Source organism: Amblyomma mixtum, chromosome 3 (genome assembly GCF_055824585.1).
Source record: "Amblyomma mixtum isolate Tamu chromosome 3, ASM5582458v1, whole genome shotgun sequence".
Lineage (NCBI taxonomy): Eukaryota > Metazoa > Arthropoda > Arachnida > Ixodida > Ixodidae > Amblyomma > Amblyomma mixtum.
The window spans coordinates 34,870,117-34,888,274 of NC_143014.1; the positions used below are offsets into that span (position 1 = coordinate 34,870,117).

Sequence of the window (18,158 nt, forward strand, 5' to 3'; positions counted from 1 at the left end):
GCTGCTGCACGAAGAGACGACTTGCAGAAGCATGCCAGAAGTATGCCAGAAGCCCTCTGCCGCTCGCAACGTGGTCTTCTATTACGCCGGCCAAATTCTTTGAGGCGTCTCTGAAACCCCAACCACATGCGCAAGCAAGCACTCAACTTTCCTCCGAGCAAACCAGTTCCAAAAGAGGGTGCTATAATCCGGTTAGTATAGTCGTTGTAGAAAAGCTCACACTGAAAACCCCCAAGACCCACGCAAGCTGAGAAAAACCGAACCTCCTACTGTACCCTTCACTTTCAAAAACGCACGAAAAACTTATAGTAGTAATTTTGGTTCATAAAGAGCAACCAGTCTCTCAGGAGGCGTGGGTTCGAATCCCACCGCTGCCACCAGTTGTTGTGACGCAAGGTAGCAGATCCCACCGCTGCCACCAGTTGTTGCGTCACGAGGTAGCGTGCGTCACGTGTCCAACGACTGCGCCGTCTGTCCCTCTTTTGGCTCGCAAGGGCAGTCAACTGGGCTTTCATCGGGCCTATCCGCCTTCGGGAAAATTTCACTGTGGGTTTTCCCTTTCCCTCAACAGTTCTCGCGGTGCTGTCCCGCGTTAATTTGCCGGCCCTCGCATCAGCATTAATCTCTGCCCTAGCCTTTCTCAATTGCTTGTCGCGTTCGCGATGTTTCTTGGGTAGCGACGCTACTCGTGCTTTACTCTGAGTGCTAGGCGGCGGATTAACTGACGAATCGTCTACTCCGGTGGTTTCGCCTGAGCTGCAAAGCTCATTTTCCTGCTGTTTTACTATCCGAGCAGCATCCTCCTCATTCCGGGCTACAGAATCAATCGCGTTTCTGTGGCACCTTCCGGCGAGCGTTGGGCTCTTGCCTGGCGCTTCACTGTTGCCGTCAGGCAATTCCCGTTCACTCTTTGTGCCCCTTAGTACCGCCTCAACTTCCTGACTGCTAGCGCTCGCCAGCTGCACCAGCGGTGTCCCTTCTCTGGCTTTGTCATTGCGTTCACACCGAACCTCGCTGCATTCTTTCTGGCGCGGGACATCTGTCTTATCTGCCAACGCGCTATCTGCCTCAGGGCTAACAGTACGCGCGTCACACCTTTCTTTTTCCTCGCAAAGATTTCGCCCTTCTTGTTCTTTATCCACACGGAGGCTTTTCTGCAGAATAGTTTCACACCTCTCGCCTGCCTCCTTGTTGAGAAGAGGTACCACTTGCTGGGGACAACCGCCCGACCTCTTGCTCAACTCCATTTCTAACTTACTGAGCTCAGCCCTTAGCTTCAGTAGTTTTGCTTCCCTCTCACGTTCGCGCTGACGCCATTTTTCCTCTCTCTCTCGCTCCTCCTGCTGTCTGAGCTGCTCTTCCTCCTGCTCTTTTTGCTGTCTGAGCTGCTCTTCCTTTTTTTGTTCGATGAGACTCCACTCTTCAATGAGCTCCTCATCATCTGCCCCCAAATCAGTAATGGCCTGAATTATCACGGTTTTTCGTGCCAAACCCCTTGTATCAATCCCCAATTCCAAACACAATAGCAACAGGTCCGACTTCTGCAGCTTCTGTAGGTCCATGATAGTTCCGAGTCTGGGCTATTTCCAAAACAACTATGCAAAAATACCGAACCTCTAGGATTTAAGCACAGGTGTCTACCAGTTCTAAATTTTAACCCTCTTTTAGAACCTGGTCCACATCAAAGGAAAAGCCAAGCACTCACCCACACACGTGATCATGACCAAGACAGCTGCACTCTCGCTGGCCGACCGTTGTCGTCGCTTGTGGCTTCAGATTCCCATCGCTGATCCACAGTTGTTGGGTCTTCGTATCTCACCAATCTCTTCGGATCCCAAGGCTTCGGATCCCACGGCTTCGGATCCCACGGCTTCGGATCCCAAGGCTTCGGATCCCACCAGTCCGGATCCCAGGCTTCGGATCATAAGGCTTCGGATCCCACCGCTGCCACCAGTTGTTATGACGCAAGGTAGCAGATCCCACCGCTGCCACCAGTTGTTGCGACGCAAGGTAGCAGATCCCACCGCTGCCACCAGTTGTTACGGCTCGAGGTAGCGTGGCCAGTTGTTGTTGCACCAAGGGGGCTCGTCCGGGATGAGGGAACTGTCTGAACTTCAGATGGTTAGAGATTACAAAAACAAGCAGATTTAATGGCAGGAAACTAAGACACTTATTTACATAAATTTACAAAAAGAAGAGCAAGGAATCAAAAGTTAAGAGTTCATAGCGTCGAGCGTCTGGATGAGCCTGTTATCCAAGGCTCAGAGCCACTGGATGAACCTATTACCCAAGGTTCAGAGCCACACTGGATGAACCTATTACCGAAGGTCCAGAGCGTTCGTGCCCACTTTGGTCGCAGTTTATATAGCCCAAGGCTCCGCCCTTTCACCAGGCGACATTCCATCGTGGCACAAAAGATCGCCACCACACGTCACAGACGCAGCTGGCCAAGACACCTGTTGAGAGCCCGCACGCGGAAACTGGCAAGGAAGAGGCTAAGTCCGCATTCCTAAGTCCGCATTCCTATAGCATTGTGTCGTGTTGACGTCACAGCCGCAGCTGCGCAGGCTTCCTCTGATTCGTTCCGGGCTTTTTTTTCAAGACGAGGGACACCCTTTCTTCTCCTGTCGTCGGTTGCTTCTCGAAGGGGAGGTCGTTTTCGCCGAGCCGAGTGTGGGAAGAGCCTCGTCGGCCACTTCCCAGAAAGTCGCCCTTTTCTGTGAGGACATCGAGGGGTCAAGTTGAAGTCAAACGACCCGTCAAAATTGCCGCTACGTAGAATCTCCCTCCGTTTCATCTCGGGTCTCAAGATGAGTCGTAACAGGTGCTTCAGGCTTCGATGGCAGATGCCGCGGCTAGCAACATCAGTTCCTTCATATTTTATTTACTTATTACCAATAAATAGCACCTAACAACAACAACACAGTATTACCAGTGTTGGCGGGCACCGGAAATCCGGTGAATTGTCTTAAGTAGTAAGCTAGTTAATTAATTTCTGAAAATTAACTTTTCAGCTATCACAGCTTGACAATTGCTGGCAATCAGAGATTTCTCACCGGTCGTTGGTAATAGCCAAATCTGTTTTTAGAATTTCGAAAACGCTATTATCCTCGGCGCTGTGCCTCGATAAAATTTGGCTACATCGTGCCAAAATACATGCGCTTTCGAAAAGCATGCAGGCAAAGCAACCTCTGCAATGCACGTAACTATACGAAATAGCCAAATTTTGTCGAAACACAGCGCTAAGGGTAATCGCGTTTCCTAAATTCCAAAAACTGATATGGCAATTACTAACGACCGGCTACAAATCTCTAATTGCACCGAGGTGCCTATCGGTAGCAGTTCAAAAGTTAACTTTTAAAATTTGGTTAATCACTTTACTAGTTAATACGATTCGCCTGTTTTTTGATGTCCGCCAACGCTGCTATTATTATGCCTCAAAAAGCTTCTCTTTACCTCTAAGACCCTTTTTTTTTTAATTTTGGACCTTCGAAAAAAAAAAAAAAACTCGGCATGCGCCGGACTTTGTGTACATGAATAAACATATTCTTATTCCTCTCATTATTATCTGCCACTGCGGTGGCTCGGTGGTTATGGCGCTCGGGTGCTGACCCGAAAGACGCGGGTTCGATCGAGCCGCGGCGGTCGAATTTCGGTGGAGGCGAGATTCTAGAGGTCCGTGTGCTGTGCGATGTCAGTGCACGTTAAAGAACCCCAGGTGGTCGAAATTTCCGGAGCCCTTCACTACGGCGTTCATCATAACCTGAGTCGCTTTGGGACGTTAAACCCCTATATAAAAAAAATAGCATCTGTTATTGGTTTGTTATCGGTTTGTCGTTTGTTATCTGTTGTATAATAAATAGATAAGAAAATTACGTGCTTGTGAAGCTGTGGACGCCTAATTGCGCCCCTGGAATCGCGAAATCCCTCCTGGATCTGAGTTTCACGTGGAAAAATCCTTGAGTGCTGTTCGCGCGCACGAAAACCGCACGCCGCTCATTTCGTCTCTTGCATTCAGGGTGCCATGTCTGGATGACATTTTTTGTGAAATAAAAGTACAGGAGGCAGACAGGCAGGCGTTTCAAAGTGAGAACGAGGGAGTTCAATTTAGTTGTAGCAAAACACTTTATCTCAGAACACAAATCAACTGCTCAAATGAGCTTCGCTTGCCACACCAGGCCGAGCTTAATCTAACTCTTCGCGAGAAACCAGCGAGGTATGACAGGAAAGCTCTGGGAATGAGGGAGGAGGGTAGAAGCGGGATTTAAAAGCGACATGATACTAGAAGAGGCTGTGTGCAACACCGGAATAGAGTTCAGGGCAGTTGGAGAAGGAGTCAGAGCGATATATATTCACGTTGCTTTTTTTTTTTTTACTTTTAACATTCATCGATTGCGGCAGTCGCCACCAGGCATCGACCTTGCGACCTTGCTCTGCAGGCAAGACGTCGCACGCTCTTCGCCACCGAAGCCGTTAAAACAGGTAAGCTGTTTTCTTCTCTGACCGGCTATTTAATTTTTTTATTATTTGGACACGTCGTGATTTCTTAATGCACGCTACAGCAGGTCATCACTGCTGCCAGCTTCGCGATAAATGCTGCAAAATAGTTCTCGTTTTATTTGATTTGATTTATTGGGGTTTAACGTACCAAAGAGACTCAGGCTATGAGGGACACCGCAGTGAAGGGCTCCAGAAATTTCGACCACCTGGGGCTCTTCAACGTGCACTGACATCGCACAGTACACGGGCCTCTACAATTCCACCTCCACCGAAATTCAGCCGCCACGGCCGGGATCGAACCCGCGTCTTTCGGGCCAGCAGCCGAGCGCCGTAACCACTGAGCCACCGCGGCGGGTTAGTCCTCGTTGTATTGTCAAGGTATACAGTAAAGCCCGGATATACAAATATTTCTATTTATTGGCTATATCGAACTCTCAGATTATCCCCTTGAAAATGTTGTGTAAAAGAGCAAGACATATCAAGCTCCAATTTCGTCGGTCGTTCGATATGGGGAACAGGGCGGCGTGCCCCTGCAAGTGGCGCTTCACCTGACGGAGCTCTTCGGTCACGTTTCGCGTGCGGAGAAGGGTCGACTGCGCGGCCTTGGGCAGCTGCTGGCATCGCTAGCGCTGGGTCTCTTGTACTCATTTCCGCACCACATCGCTGTTATGAGGTGAAGACAACCTAACTAAAGGCTAGTTAGGTTTGTGTGCTTTGCTCGCTTCGTTGCAAAATCTGCTATTTCAATGACCGATTACTTTTACATTACTTGTCCAATTACGAGAAAAGCCGGCGGCGTGCGTGTGTGTTTGTGTGTACTTTCATATGGTGACGTCATCAACCGTCATAAAAATAGGGTAACGTCATCAACCGGCCGTGTGACACACGCAGCAAGCCGAGCACCGCCACTTCAGACAATCCTATACATGTTGTTCGACTTTATATACCCGCCGCTGGCCGACCTCCATGTGGCGCCAGGTTCCCCAACATTCGCGTGCCAAAACTGTGACGCAACCGTTTGCCGTACAGCGTTCCGGGTGATGTCATAGATTTCGCGTTGCATATAGCTTGCATGTGCTAGTCAATTTGAAGGCTAGCTCGCGACTGGGATTCAAACCTTACCAGACTTTCATATCACAATTGTGATGCAACCGTTCGTAGTACAGCGTTCCTGGTGTCATACATCATCGATGGATTTCACTGAGGCAGGTTGTTTGTGGACTCGTGCAATGAACAGTGAACCATCAACGTCTACAGCTTCGACATCGGCACCAACCGAAGTGAAACGTGGTCGTCTGCACAAATACGCAAACGATGAAGGAGCACGACAGCGTTTGTAATGCGTTCGCATTCCCACACGTAAGCAGTCTTGAGTGTATCTGCCCAATTTTTTTCTTCGTAGTGCAATAATAACAAGATTAGACATCTTATGACGGGCAGTGGCTAGTTCCAAAGCACTGCCCGCTGCGGCTTCGACGTGAAGCAGGTGAGGAACGCTATAACAAGCAGTTCGCTGCCAGCACGCTGTCGAGTGGCATGTCGCTGCAAGGCGCATCACTAGCGAGGGTGCAATGTATTCTGTCTTCCAGGTTACAGATAAGATTACCTACTGCCATTTTTCCTATATCGAATCATCGATACAGCGAACTATTTCGCAATCTAGTTCGAATTCGATATATCCGGACTCAGCTGTAAACTAATCAGTTTCCAGGTGTGCTCCGTGTTACTTCTGTTAGGAAACTCTGTACAACTGCTTTTTGTCACTTTTCAACTAAGAGTGCAAGAACAGCGTATCATACAAGTCATTAAATTTCGTTTTTTTCTTCATCTCTCCAGCCACAAAACAAGAAAAAATGGGCTTGCCTGCAGTCTGTCTTTTACAAAGGTGAAACAAACTTTCAGGAGCAACGACTAGAGCTGAAAACTGCAGACGGTTGCCGGTTGTAGAAGGTGAACTAGAAATATTGAATTCATGCTTAGTATAAAAAATACGTGGATTGTATATCACGCATGTTTTCACTGTGCCTCGTATTTTTTTTTTCATTTCACATAACTTTGTGCACATCTTAGTTACATTGCAGTAATAAGCTGTTTTGTATTTAAAGTTGCCATGAATATTTATAACTGCAATTTCCACATTGTCGGAAAAGGGCGCGGTACGTCGCCACCTCCGTCAGTTTCGTCCTTCCTAGTGTTCTCGTTTCTTTGCTAGGCAAAACACCTGGAAATTTAATTTCAGTTCCCTCCAGAATCGACACATGAAATGGAAACGTACCGAGGAGAAATTACAATCGTCAAAATGAAATACTTTCGTCAAAACGGCTTTCTTTTTTAGCCATTCGTCATTTTCCGTACGCGTATTTCTGAGGAAAGCGCGTAGCTGGTGCGTTCACTTGGTGAGTAAACCACGTTCTCCTCCCAGGCCCGTGATGTCGTTGCACAGGCGCTCAGACTCGGGTGTCCTCTCGAAGGCGACTGGCAGCTGACGTTGCTGTGTTTTTTCACGGGCCCTACTATGCTTGACTCGATGTGCGAGGACCTGCGTCGCCTTATTTACACAAACTAGAGTGTCTATAGTGAAGATGAGACAGTGCTTATTCGCCAGCATGGTGACGGCCCAATTTTACGCTTCTTGACTTCTGCGGACGTTCGGAGTTCGGATGGGACTGACTCATTGGTTAATCAGATGCACTGGACGCCGCATCTCCCTGACCGCTGGATTATACCAGGCTTGCTTTCACCATGTCCTCTTTTAGCGTGTCTAACGCAAAACCCAACTTAAGGAGAAAAAAAGTAAGGGTACTTGAGCATTCTCTGCCACTGATTAAACAATTACTGATCAGAAATTATAAAATGCACACACCTAGGCTATAGTATCAGTCTCCGCTCCCATGGCACAGCCTGCTGAAAGCGCGTGCGCCAGCTGCAGAGTATTTGAATTTGTTAGTACTCTCGTTATGCCTAGCGGCATGTGCGGGAATAATATCTTTATTTTATTGTTTGTACCAAACATAACATTTGCTCAATCTCGGCGTTCTTTAGAACACTGGTTCAATCGCATCTGCTTCTCTGGTCACTCCTTGCTTTTACACTTGCAGTCATGTTTACTCATTCAAAAGTCACAGCTTCAAAAAAAAAAAAGTTTTTTTTTGTTCTTGTTCTTGACGTGCTTTATTTGTGGCTGTTTGAAGCTTTGTTCGCCTCTGCGCAATAGGCTGTCAGTGTCCGCAAAGGGTCAAACGACTTACGAAGTAGCGACATTTTATGTTCAGTACTTTTTCTTGTCAGCGTAGCTCATTAAATTGCATAAGTTCCACTTCGACTGGCTTTTGATTACCACGAAAGTGCATGCAAGAAAAGGCTTGTGCTACAAATGCCGCACACACGCTAATATGCAAACAGTTTATTTACGAATAAATTTTCACCACTGCTTCCGGTGAACCGGAAAAGTGGACCTCGCCCATGAAGATATTTTACCTACTCTCAATTATTGAACCGCTTATAACTACCCAAACATTGCTCAATTTCTTGCATATTCTCTATTTTCCTGAAGGCTCATTTCTTTGTGTCTTTGTTGAACGTAACGTTTTTATGCGAAGCATACTACTTTAGCTACCACTTCAGCCCTTCACCGTGGTTATGCGCCTCCAAATCACGTGATACATGACGTCACACCACGTGACACGATGACGTCACGACAGTAGAGAAACGGGGGCGCACCGCGCGCCGTCGCTGTGGTCGTGCGCCTCCAAATCACGTGATACATGACGTCGCACCACGTGACACGATGACGTCACGACAGTGGAGACAGACGTCACACCACGTGACACGATGACGTCACGACAGTGGAGAAACGGGGGCCCACCTCGCGCCGTCGCTGTGGTTGTGCGCCTCCAAATCACGTGATACATGACGTCACACCACGTGACACGATGACGTCACGCCAGTGGAGAAGCGGGGGCCCACCTCGCGCCGTCGCTGTGGTTGTGCGCCTCCAAATCACGTGATACATGACGTCACACCACGTGACATGATGACGTCACGACAGTAGAGAAACGGGGGCCCACCTCGCGCCGTCGCTGTGGTTGTGCGCCTCCAAATTACGCGACACGATGATGCTTCGCATTCTCCAGGCTTAACCAAGTTAAGCCTCAGGCATTTTTTTTAAAGATTTAAATCACGGTTTTGAAAAACTGAGGTAGGTGTAGGCAGATGTTTCGGAGGTTCTGCGGACAGCCTTTTCTGTTCAATAACATGCTTTGCTGGGCTGGTTGGCGCATGTTTTACCATCCCCTTGGTTGTTCGTGCATGGCGTGCTTGCATGCATGTCTGTGTGATGCGGCCATAAAACGAGACTGTGCATGGTCGAGAGCTCAGGCTTTGTGTTTCCGCTTGATTTTCCCCGTTTGCAGTTCTTGGTTTTCTCTGCTGTTTTTTTTAAAATTACACACTACGCTGCCGAGAGGTTAAAGTGTTATCCGCAGAGATGTGCCACGTGTGTTCTCGGCTTCATTACTATCGCGCGGGAATATGGTGGCTAATTTGAAGTATGAGCACCAGTAAAGAAACAGCGGTCGTCTCTTTAACATCTTTATTACTTTCAAATTCAACAAATAACCACATTCTCTGCTTTTTTACTTTTTTACAGCCGAACATGCGCGAATGTGTTCCAAGAAAGACCAGTAAATCTGTGCTGCAGGCAATTTGCCCTTGCATGTGAAGCTCACATTGCCGCGCTATCAAATGTGATTTTTGTTGAATCCTACCTCTGTAACGAACACATAGGGACGTTAAGCATGGCTAGAGAGCAACAGCCCTATTGAGCGTGAAACATCGTTAACAAAGTAACACAATGAGAACTTCAAATGACACATATGGTAACCACAATGACAACAACTGAGGAGAAAACGCGTTAACGAAAACAACAACAACGGACTGGTAATAACAGTAACAACAGAAAGAACACTTTCCATCGGCGTGCAGCCGAACAAAACCGGCTTTGAAAAGCGAGGATGCGTTTGCTTTGCTTTTCCTTTGAAAGTACACTGCTTATTGGCAGCAAAGCGCGTTTACGACTACATTACCAATCGAGCTCAGACAGGGCAAGCCTAATTTCTTTCCTGTGGTAATTAAACCACGCATTACAAAACCAAGGCTGGAGATCTTAAGCTGGCTGTTAGCGAAAATACTGTCCTATGCAAAAATACTGGGCACACACAAAAACAAATCTCCTTTCTCTTTTGGGCGTGACAGCCTTGCTGATAGTTTCCGGTGGTATCGGGGTCTAGAAAGTAACCTCATAGCGGTCACCTGCCAGCTAGACGGCAGCTGGTCCGTACGCTGAGCTCTCAGTCACCACCGGCACCGCCCATCATCATCGGACCCCCATAGCCGCCCTGAGGCCGTCGGCCCCGGCCTCCACCTCGAGGCCTCTGGGGTGCCGCGCCGGGCTGCTGGCCAGCCGCATCCTGTCCAGGGTACCCAGAACCATCCGAGTAGCCCCCGCTAGCATCACTGTAGTAGCCACCTCCGCCGCCGCTGCCGCCGCCGCCAGCGTTGGGGCTTGGGTACTCGGGTCCCTGCCAGGCTGCACCTCCTCCGGGTTGTGCACCTTGAATCGGCGACAAAGGCGCCGTGTCATAACCGCCTGACCCCGGATAAGACAGGGGTTCACCATAAGCTCCGCCACCACCAGCACCACCACCACCTACACCACCACCACCCGGCCGCCTGCCACCGGCGCTCGGTTTGGGAAAGCCGGCCGAGCCGGGACCAGGCGAAGACGGCGACTCGAACTCGTGGGAGCCCTTTTTGGGGAAAGGAGAGCCCGCTGCCTTGGGATAACTGCTGTAGACGTCGCCGCCTGATCCCGGCGCCCCGGCGCCTTCTGTTCCAGCTATGGGGTACACACCCGGGCCGACAGAGCCAGGATAGCTACTACCACTGCCCGAATCGGTATAGCTGCTGTACGAGCTGGAGGAGGAGTATGAAGAGCGTGCACTGTAGGTGGAGGAATAGCTACCGGGTCCGGATGCGGCTGGACCGGCGCCTGCACCGGCGCCTGCACCGCCGGGATAGCCACCGGCTCCAGATGAACCCGGATACGTAGACGGCGCTGGGCCAGGCCCTGATGGACCGACGCCGTAGCCTCCAGCGGAAGGACGCGATCCACCACCGGGCCTCACACCTCCAGCCCCCGGATAAGACCCAGAACCCGGACCGCCACTTGCTATGTAAGGCCCTGGACCACCAGGCGCGGCTCCCGCACCTCCTGATCCTGGTGCGCCGTAGCCTCCTGAACCAGGATAACCACCGGGCCCTCCTGCAGCACCTGGGCCTCCGGGTCCACCGGGTCCTCCAGGTCCTCCGGGTCCACCGGGGCCTCCTGGGCCTTTGGGTCCACCAGGACCTCCGGGTCCACCAGGCCCTCCTGGGCCACTTGGACCACCACAGCAACCGGGCCCTCCTGGACCTCCGGGTCCACCAGGACCACTCGGACCATAACCACCAGGGCCTCCTGGTCCTCCGGGTCCTGCGGGACCACCCGCACCACCATATCCACCGGGACCTCCTGCGCCACCTGGGCCGCCATAGCCGCCGGAGCCAGGGCCACCGGGCCCACCACCGGGTTTGCTGTAACGCCCAGCAGCGCCTGGCCTAGAGCCTGCGCCGGGCCCGTAGCCTCCAGCTCCAGGATAACCGCCTGCGCCGGGTCTACCCGCGCCAGATCCTGGGTATCCGCCCGCACCAGGACCTCCAGCACCAGAGCCGGGGTAACCTGCCCCACCGGGTCTGCCGGCTCCTCCGCCAGGGTAGCCTCCGGCTCCACCAGGGTAGCCTCCAGAACCGGGGGCTCCTCCAGAGCCGGGAGCTCCACCAGAACCGGGGTATCTTCCGGAACCTGGGGATCCGGCACCACCGGGGTAACCGCCAGATCCGGGGGAGCCAGGACGTCCTGGATAGCCGCCTGCACCTCCAGAGCCAGGGTAGCCGCCGGCACCTGGAGCGCCGCCGGCACCGGGCGCGCCGCCGGCACCGGGTGCGCCTCCGCCACCCGCCGCTCCTCCCGTGCCACCGGGCAGGTAAGCGGGCCCTGGGCGGCCTCCGCCGCCAACGCCACCGGCACCTCCACTACCTCCGGGCAGAGGCTGTAGGGGTTGCGGGCTCTCAACGTTCACCTCGGCGTTCAGGTAGTACCAGTTGGGGGCTTCGTCGCACTCGAAGCTGTACCAGTAGTCACAAGCGCGGATCTGCTGGTTGAAGATGGTTCCCGGCCCGCATTTGAAACTCTCTTTACGGCCGTTGTGACACACGTGGTAAACCTGGAAAAGTAGCGAAAGGCGCATGCTTGTTAAAGGTAGAAAACAGCCTAGCATGGAAACGTTCTCACTTAACGCAACTGATGAAAGTATATGTAAGCAGTATAAAAAGTGGATTATTTTTAGCAAGATCTTTTTGTTTCTTATCTTTCGCTTCCTCGATCTTTGCTTGAACGGCAGTGTCGCGGCCCTTATGCCAGTAACGAAAACATCATAGTTATTTTATTGGTGTAGCATTTTAAAAAATAACAAATAATTTCGGCTAAGATTATAAACTGTGACGAGGTGTTATTAAACGTGCATTAATCATTAGGAATAATGGAGCTCTCGTATGCTTTAGGACGCCATTGATAGCTAAGGTTCCAGAAAACGCCTGAGGATATTTTCTGGTGTGATGTAAATAAAAAATAAAAGTAAGTGTTCAAAGCAAAGAATGCCCAACCTCGAGATTAAAGGCGCTTGCTCTTGAAAGTTTATTTGAAAGTTATCAGGTCAACTATCCGCTTTTTGTTCTTGGCTTCTCTGGTCGGCGTTAGACATGTAAATACTACAAAATGGCCTTACCTGGCACTGCGTCTCCAAGTCAGCGTACATGCCTTCGTACGGCTGCTGACTGCAGCGAAAACTTGTGCGTGGGATTTCTTTGTAGTCTGGGTAGTCGACACCAGCTGTACCTCGAACCCAACCTTCTTGGTTCTGCCCCTTGCTTTCGTCCCATCGTTTTGTCTGTAGCGTAGAACAAACGAAGAATTCAAACGCGTTTTTCACCAAAATTCTGTAGAATTAAGAGAGAATCAGTTAATTCTGCCCTGTATCTATGTGATCGCTATGCACTGCGATATGGTTTCAGAATCCAGTACAAGAAGTCAAAAGGCATAACTGTCGTTACCTTCACTATCGAAGCGCTTTGTAACTGCCCTCGTTTGAGCAGCGTTGCACTTCTTAAGGTACAATGCGCCTTGCTGCCTGTACTCGCCTCTTCGTCGAACAGGACACTCGCGAGCACATAATATCGCACAGCACTCCTGGCATCCAATGCCCCAGACAAAGTCTGTTCGAGCTCACATACTGAAGGGTATCGGCTAGCTTAAAGTATGCCTGGAAAAAACAGCAACTACCCTTATTTAGTTAATATGTAATTTAAAAAAAATGCAAACTGGGGGTTTAAAGTCCCGAAGCGACGCATTGGCTACTGAGGACTCCGTAGAGGAGGACTCCCGATTAATTCTGACCACCCGGAGTTCTTTAACGTACGCAGACGGGCGTTTTTGTATTTCGCATCCATCGGAGTACGGCCGCCGCGGCCTGCTGGGATTGAACCCACTACCTTGGGATCAGCAGCCGAACGCCAAAGCCACCGAGCTACCGCAGCAACCCAATATGCAGTGCCGCTGTGAGTCACTGGAAGTGTTAGCCAATGCAGATGACCTTCCTTCAACTCTGTTAAACAAACACAACCATTCGTTTTCCGCAGTTGATTCCGCGCCACCGCTCTAGTCTTGTTGGTAAAGGAAACTTAAGAATAGTGCATGTGGTTTTTACTAGCAAAATTTGGAGAAACAGGATAAACAAAGCGCTACGCTTGAACAGCTGCTGCTCTTCTGTGCGCGCGCAATTTTCCTGCACTGTCCTTCCAGGGACAAGGTAAACTCGCCCACCTATTCCTCTACGTTAGCGGCGAACCCTCTCGTCTCGGGTTTAGCACTTACCCGTTTACAGTGAAGAGGTGATGCGAGGGCTGCGAGGGGGAAGGAAAGAGGAAAGAAGAAGGCGAGGCATCACTTGCGGGTCCGAAAACCAAGGCCGGCGGCGAAGGAAGGAGTCCTTGCCGCGCGTTTCATAAGCACTTACCCAGAAGGAGCAAAAGCCCCCCGGTAATCTTCATTTTTGATGGCCAATCTGAAACAAAAGCGAGCGTGTAAATGATTCGCCGGTTCCATTTGGCGCGCCTTCAGCGTGCAGCACCGCACGCGTTCGAAGAGGACAGGAAAAGACCTGCCGTGAAACAACGCCGTCGCCGCGCTGCCTGTCATTCACTTTGCGCGGCCAACCTTGTACGTTACGCGGACCTTACATAAGGAGCTTCCTCGAGGCTTTACGACTTGTTTTGACGGTCTCGCCCCCTACGGGGAACGCGCAGCATCGCTTCCGCCGGGGAAGGACTGCCACAGTTTTCCGCGTGCTCGCGTGCCGCGGATGCCTCCTGCGCGCTTTCTTGACGCGCAAATCGACGTGCGTTGATGATCCCGGCAAAGTGTCTTGCCGCAATGCAATTTGCACAAGAAGGCAGTCGAACGTTTCCGCCGCTGAAAGGTCCGGTCTTCGCGGGATCCCCACGTGAATGCAGCTCGGCTCGCCTCGGCCGACTATTAGTTCCTGATTGGGCGGCTTGTGTCGCCAAGGTCTTGCGCGAGGCTTCCTCAAGCAGGTATCATCGAGGCTGTGCGCCCCTTGTTTCAAGAGAGCCTAAATCATTGGGCAATGCTTCTAAAGAGCCGTCGCAGGAGTAATGAGATGCCAAACATACGAAGCCTCTCATCGTAGAGTGGGGATAGTTGGCAAGAGCTGTTCCAAAAGAGGGAGGCGCCGAGAGCGCTCGTGTGGAACGAGCTTTGGGCGAAATCACGCACCAGTTCAAACAAGCATATTCGCACGCATTCGTACTAGAGCGCGCGTTATAGTTCGACGCTAAGGAAAATTTCTGCGAAATGAATCGCGAATACGTTTTCCTTTCAACTTTCTTGAAAAGCTGCTTAGTGTTTAAACAACTGCCTCCAATTTATCTGGAAAATAGTAAATGTAAAACGCACTTGCGCCTTTTATATCCACGAATACGCGATCTGCATTTTGACATTTTGCGCTCTTAAAATGCTTGAGCTGTTTCAATGCACATTGAACTGACTTGCATTAGGGTAATGGAACTTCTTTCAATACTAGCCGCTCATTAAATCCTTATAATAGTTTCTCTCATATAGAACGCCATTAGTACAGCACTTGAAAAGGAAGTACTGCCAAGCGGCACAAACGAAGGTGATGCTATCTCTTCCCAAAGGGTAGCAAAATCTTCAAAAGTGAGACACGAGGCTCTTTGACGTTAGCGTCTACATTCCACTTTGGCACGCTGCCTTGCATGGAGCCGAATAATGTAAGCAGAAGCTCGTCGAAATACCTTGATGCTATCTGTTTCCTTCCCGCACGCTACATTCCTAAACCTGAAGCGTCACTTGCAAAGCCGCTAAAAACATGCTGGTTTCGGCAGCAGATGCAGGTTTGCGCCTGGCAGCAAGTGAATGCGCCAGAATGTAAGCATCACAACTGTTTAAGTAGCGTAACATTTTAAGCAACAATTTAACAATGTCAGCACGGTGGGGCTCGCGCGAACTGCTTCGTGAATAAGCTTTGGCCGCATATCACATGCTACAGGTCATACAAGGGCAATACTACAATGAAGCTGCCAAAATATTGTTTTCGCTTCTATGGAAAAAGAGCGAAGGTCACTGAAATCGCAAATAGAGGCTCTGACTTTCCTTTTAACGAGCACAAGGACACCCAAGTAGTCGATGTTATTAGGGTAAAGTGGATCTTATCAGTCCCATAAACTTCCTCGAGTCAGTACGCTTGGGAAGAAATCTCAGACTTCAGTAAAAAAAGAGTTAGCCGTAACATAAGGACTCACGCATTTTGGAGCAAGAACACTTCGATAAAAATGGCTGCAAGAATATTTCCATATAACTTTTGGTGGAGTAATATGGCTGTACTTAATCGAATTCTCAACAGCATTCGACTAATCACATATTTTTTTCTCTCGTCTCTCTCGCCCAGCAGCGGCTCCCTAGAACCTGCTTTCCACACATTTTATGATAGGGTCCTCTCGGATCACTGCCAAAAGAATCAAACGGAGCGAGGAAGCTGGGTAATCCTGCGCCTTCACTCCAGGCCCTGCACTCGGTGCACTTGTTCTGTCCGCATGAAGTGGGGCCCTGAATTGCAGCTTACTTAAGCTATGCGCCCGCGACTGCATACTCTGGGAAAGCCGCAGCGAAGTACGCAGACTGCAACAGTGAGGACCGTCAGCTCTTCATAAAAAAAAAACAAAAAAAGAACATTGTACCACTGAGGCTAACTCATGATATAGGTGATAGGAATATGTATACTCAGGCAAGTAATGCCTTCCTGATTGCACTGTTACTATAATAAAAAAAATAGTTGCGGTACATAGTCAATAGCCAAAAGAAAGAAGGCATTTATGACCGCATGCGTTGAGGTTGCTAGACTTGAAGAAGGCGTCTAGTCTTCACCATTCTATTCTATCGGTGTTCCGATCGGAGTCCAAGATAATACAACTGCGCTTTTTGTGCTCTTACTATGGTTAAGCTACGGCTTTCAGGTTATAGTGCCTATCAAGGCGTAAATTCGGCAACTGCGAGAAGCGCCTACTTCTATTCCATTCTATTTTTTCCTTCACTAAACGAAGAAAGAAAAGCAAATGCTTGTTCATCCTACCTCCAGGTCTCGGAAGTGGCGGCTGTACAGAGCGCGACCAGCGAGCAAGCGTTCCGCAGACGCTCGCTCACTGCTCAGTCACTCACTCACTCAGGTACCACGCATGCTACTCTAACGAACAGCGTCGCCGGTGAGCTGGCGGCAATAACTGCGTCGTTATGAATCTTTACTCTCGTTCGTGAAAGCGACGCGAGATGTGTTTAGCGGAAGGCATAAGCTCTCGTCTAGGTAATTCCTGCGTTTCTCTGCTGCAGAAGCGGCGACAGCTGCGGCTGGAAGTCGAGCCCGCTACCGATGCATCAGGGCAGCATGCGCACTATCGTCGCACCGGCATGGGCCGCGCTCATACACAAGCACACACGCGCACAGCACCTTTTCGCGAACCGCCCCGCGCAGCCCGGCGGCGAGGGCTCACTATAGGGAAACGATCGGGAATGGGTGTACGGCACAAGTCCCATCGGCAGGAGGGGGCACCCAAGAATCAGCACGCCGAGCAGAGCAAAGCCATCTGTCGAGCTCACCGGATCCGCGGATGTTGCTGGTACGGATGATGGGGGCCGAAAAAAGTGAAGGCTCCGGCTCCGGGGGACGGGCGTTTTATAGGAGTAGGGATCCGCTGCATCTTCTTCCCCGCTGGAAACCGGTTGCTTTTGTTTTGACGTGGCAGCCCTCCTCCTTCCTCCTCGCGCTGCCTGACGACGTCGCGCTCACGGCGAGCAGCACCCACCGGCGCCGCCGTCATAGCGGTTCAAGGCCGGGGTCGCGCGCAACGCCCTGTCCCGGCGGCCGGCAGAACAATCGCGCTGCTCCCACGCGTGCCGCCTCCGTAGCGGAGGCGCCGCGCGCTGTCCGCACCCTCGCTTCCGGAGGGCTTCTCCTAGCACGTCCGCGTGAGGTGGTGGCCAGGTCCGGGTACGCGGGCTCCTGGAATGCGCCTCCAACACTACGGTGTTGGCTCAGTGCGCCTTTTAATGGGCTTGCTTTTTTAACCAGTGATGCCAGCGCGGGTTGCGGCACACACGCGGATTCGCGTTTCCCCACGCGAGCAGTGAGGAGGTGTCCACCTCGGCGTGGACCAGGCACGGCCGGACAGACGAGCGCGTCAATCGCGGCTCGCAGAAATTCTTGCACAAGCCACTCTCCGAGGAACTCACGCCCCACTGGCTCTTCGACAAAGGGCTCGAAATTGCCGCGGTGCCGCGCGCAATCTTCGCTCCCGGTTCCAGTCGCACTTAGGCGACCTTAGGTGCTTGCATGTTAGTTTGGCTCGCCTGAGAAAGATAACCGGTAGGAAAAATATCTGGTTGGGTGGCTGGGGCGTTGTGTATTACAATACACTTCGCTTTATACTAGAGTGGTGTGGAAAGACACAGCCGAACCATGTTCGCAATGACGCGCCGAATGGCTGCGGTTTCGTGTACTGAAATTAAAGGATTGCGCTGTCCTTCATGTTCTTGTTGCGAAACATGATGTAAGAGTGCTGGTATAGTTGCTGTTGGCGCACATAGTACAACAGCACATCCCTCCAGTGCTCGTCTCATGATATGACGAGTTGCAATCCGTGAGCGAGGCTACGCACCTGCTTCGTACAAGATATCGCAAATTAGGTTCGTAGTTGTGGCGAGATTTTATGAAAACTGTCTTGTAAACCTCGATCAGCCTTTTATTTACGCAAGAAAGATAACTGCTTCTCACGCAAAAGACGATGCATTGCAGGTAAGAGGATATAGTTGCCTACAAAGACCAACATTGGTCATTTTTAATCCTGAATCAATTTTTAATGCGCCTTAAGTCTTAAGACAAATGGTATGTCCATATCGTTTTTATATACGTTAG

At 50.7% G+C, this 18,158-nt stretch overlaps 1 protein-coding gene across 2 annotated transcripts; it reads right to left on the reverse strand.

The window, feature by feature from the left end:
• Positions 1-9,074: 9,074 nt before the first annotated feature.
• LOC149349638 (uncharacterized) lies at positions 9,075-16,966 on the reverse strand. Of its 2 annotated transcripts, XM_089578670.1 has the most exons (6): positions 16,844-16,953; positions 13,671-13,718; positions 13,529-13,557; positions 12,384-12,545; positions 10,523-11,822; positions 9,075-10,111 (listed from the first exon to the last, which is right to left on the reverse strand). In XM_089578670.1, exons 2-6 carry the CDS (start codon positions 13,702-13,704, stop codon positions 9,849-9,851), a joined length of 1,788 nt encoding a protein of 595 aa, XP_089434796.1. In that variant the 5' UTR covers positions 13,705-13,718; positions 16,844-16,953; the 3' UTR covers positions 9,075-9,848. The 2 variants fall into 2 exon arrangements, with proteins under 2 accessions (XP_089434796.1, XP_089434795.1); XM_089578669.1 differs by having other exon boundaries at positions 9,075-11,822; positions 16,844-16,966.
• Between the last annotated feature and the right edge of the window lie 1,192 nt (positions 16,967-18,158).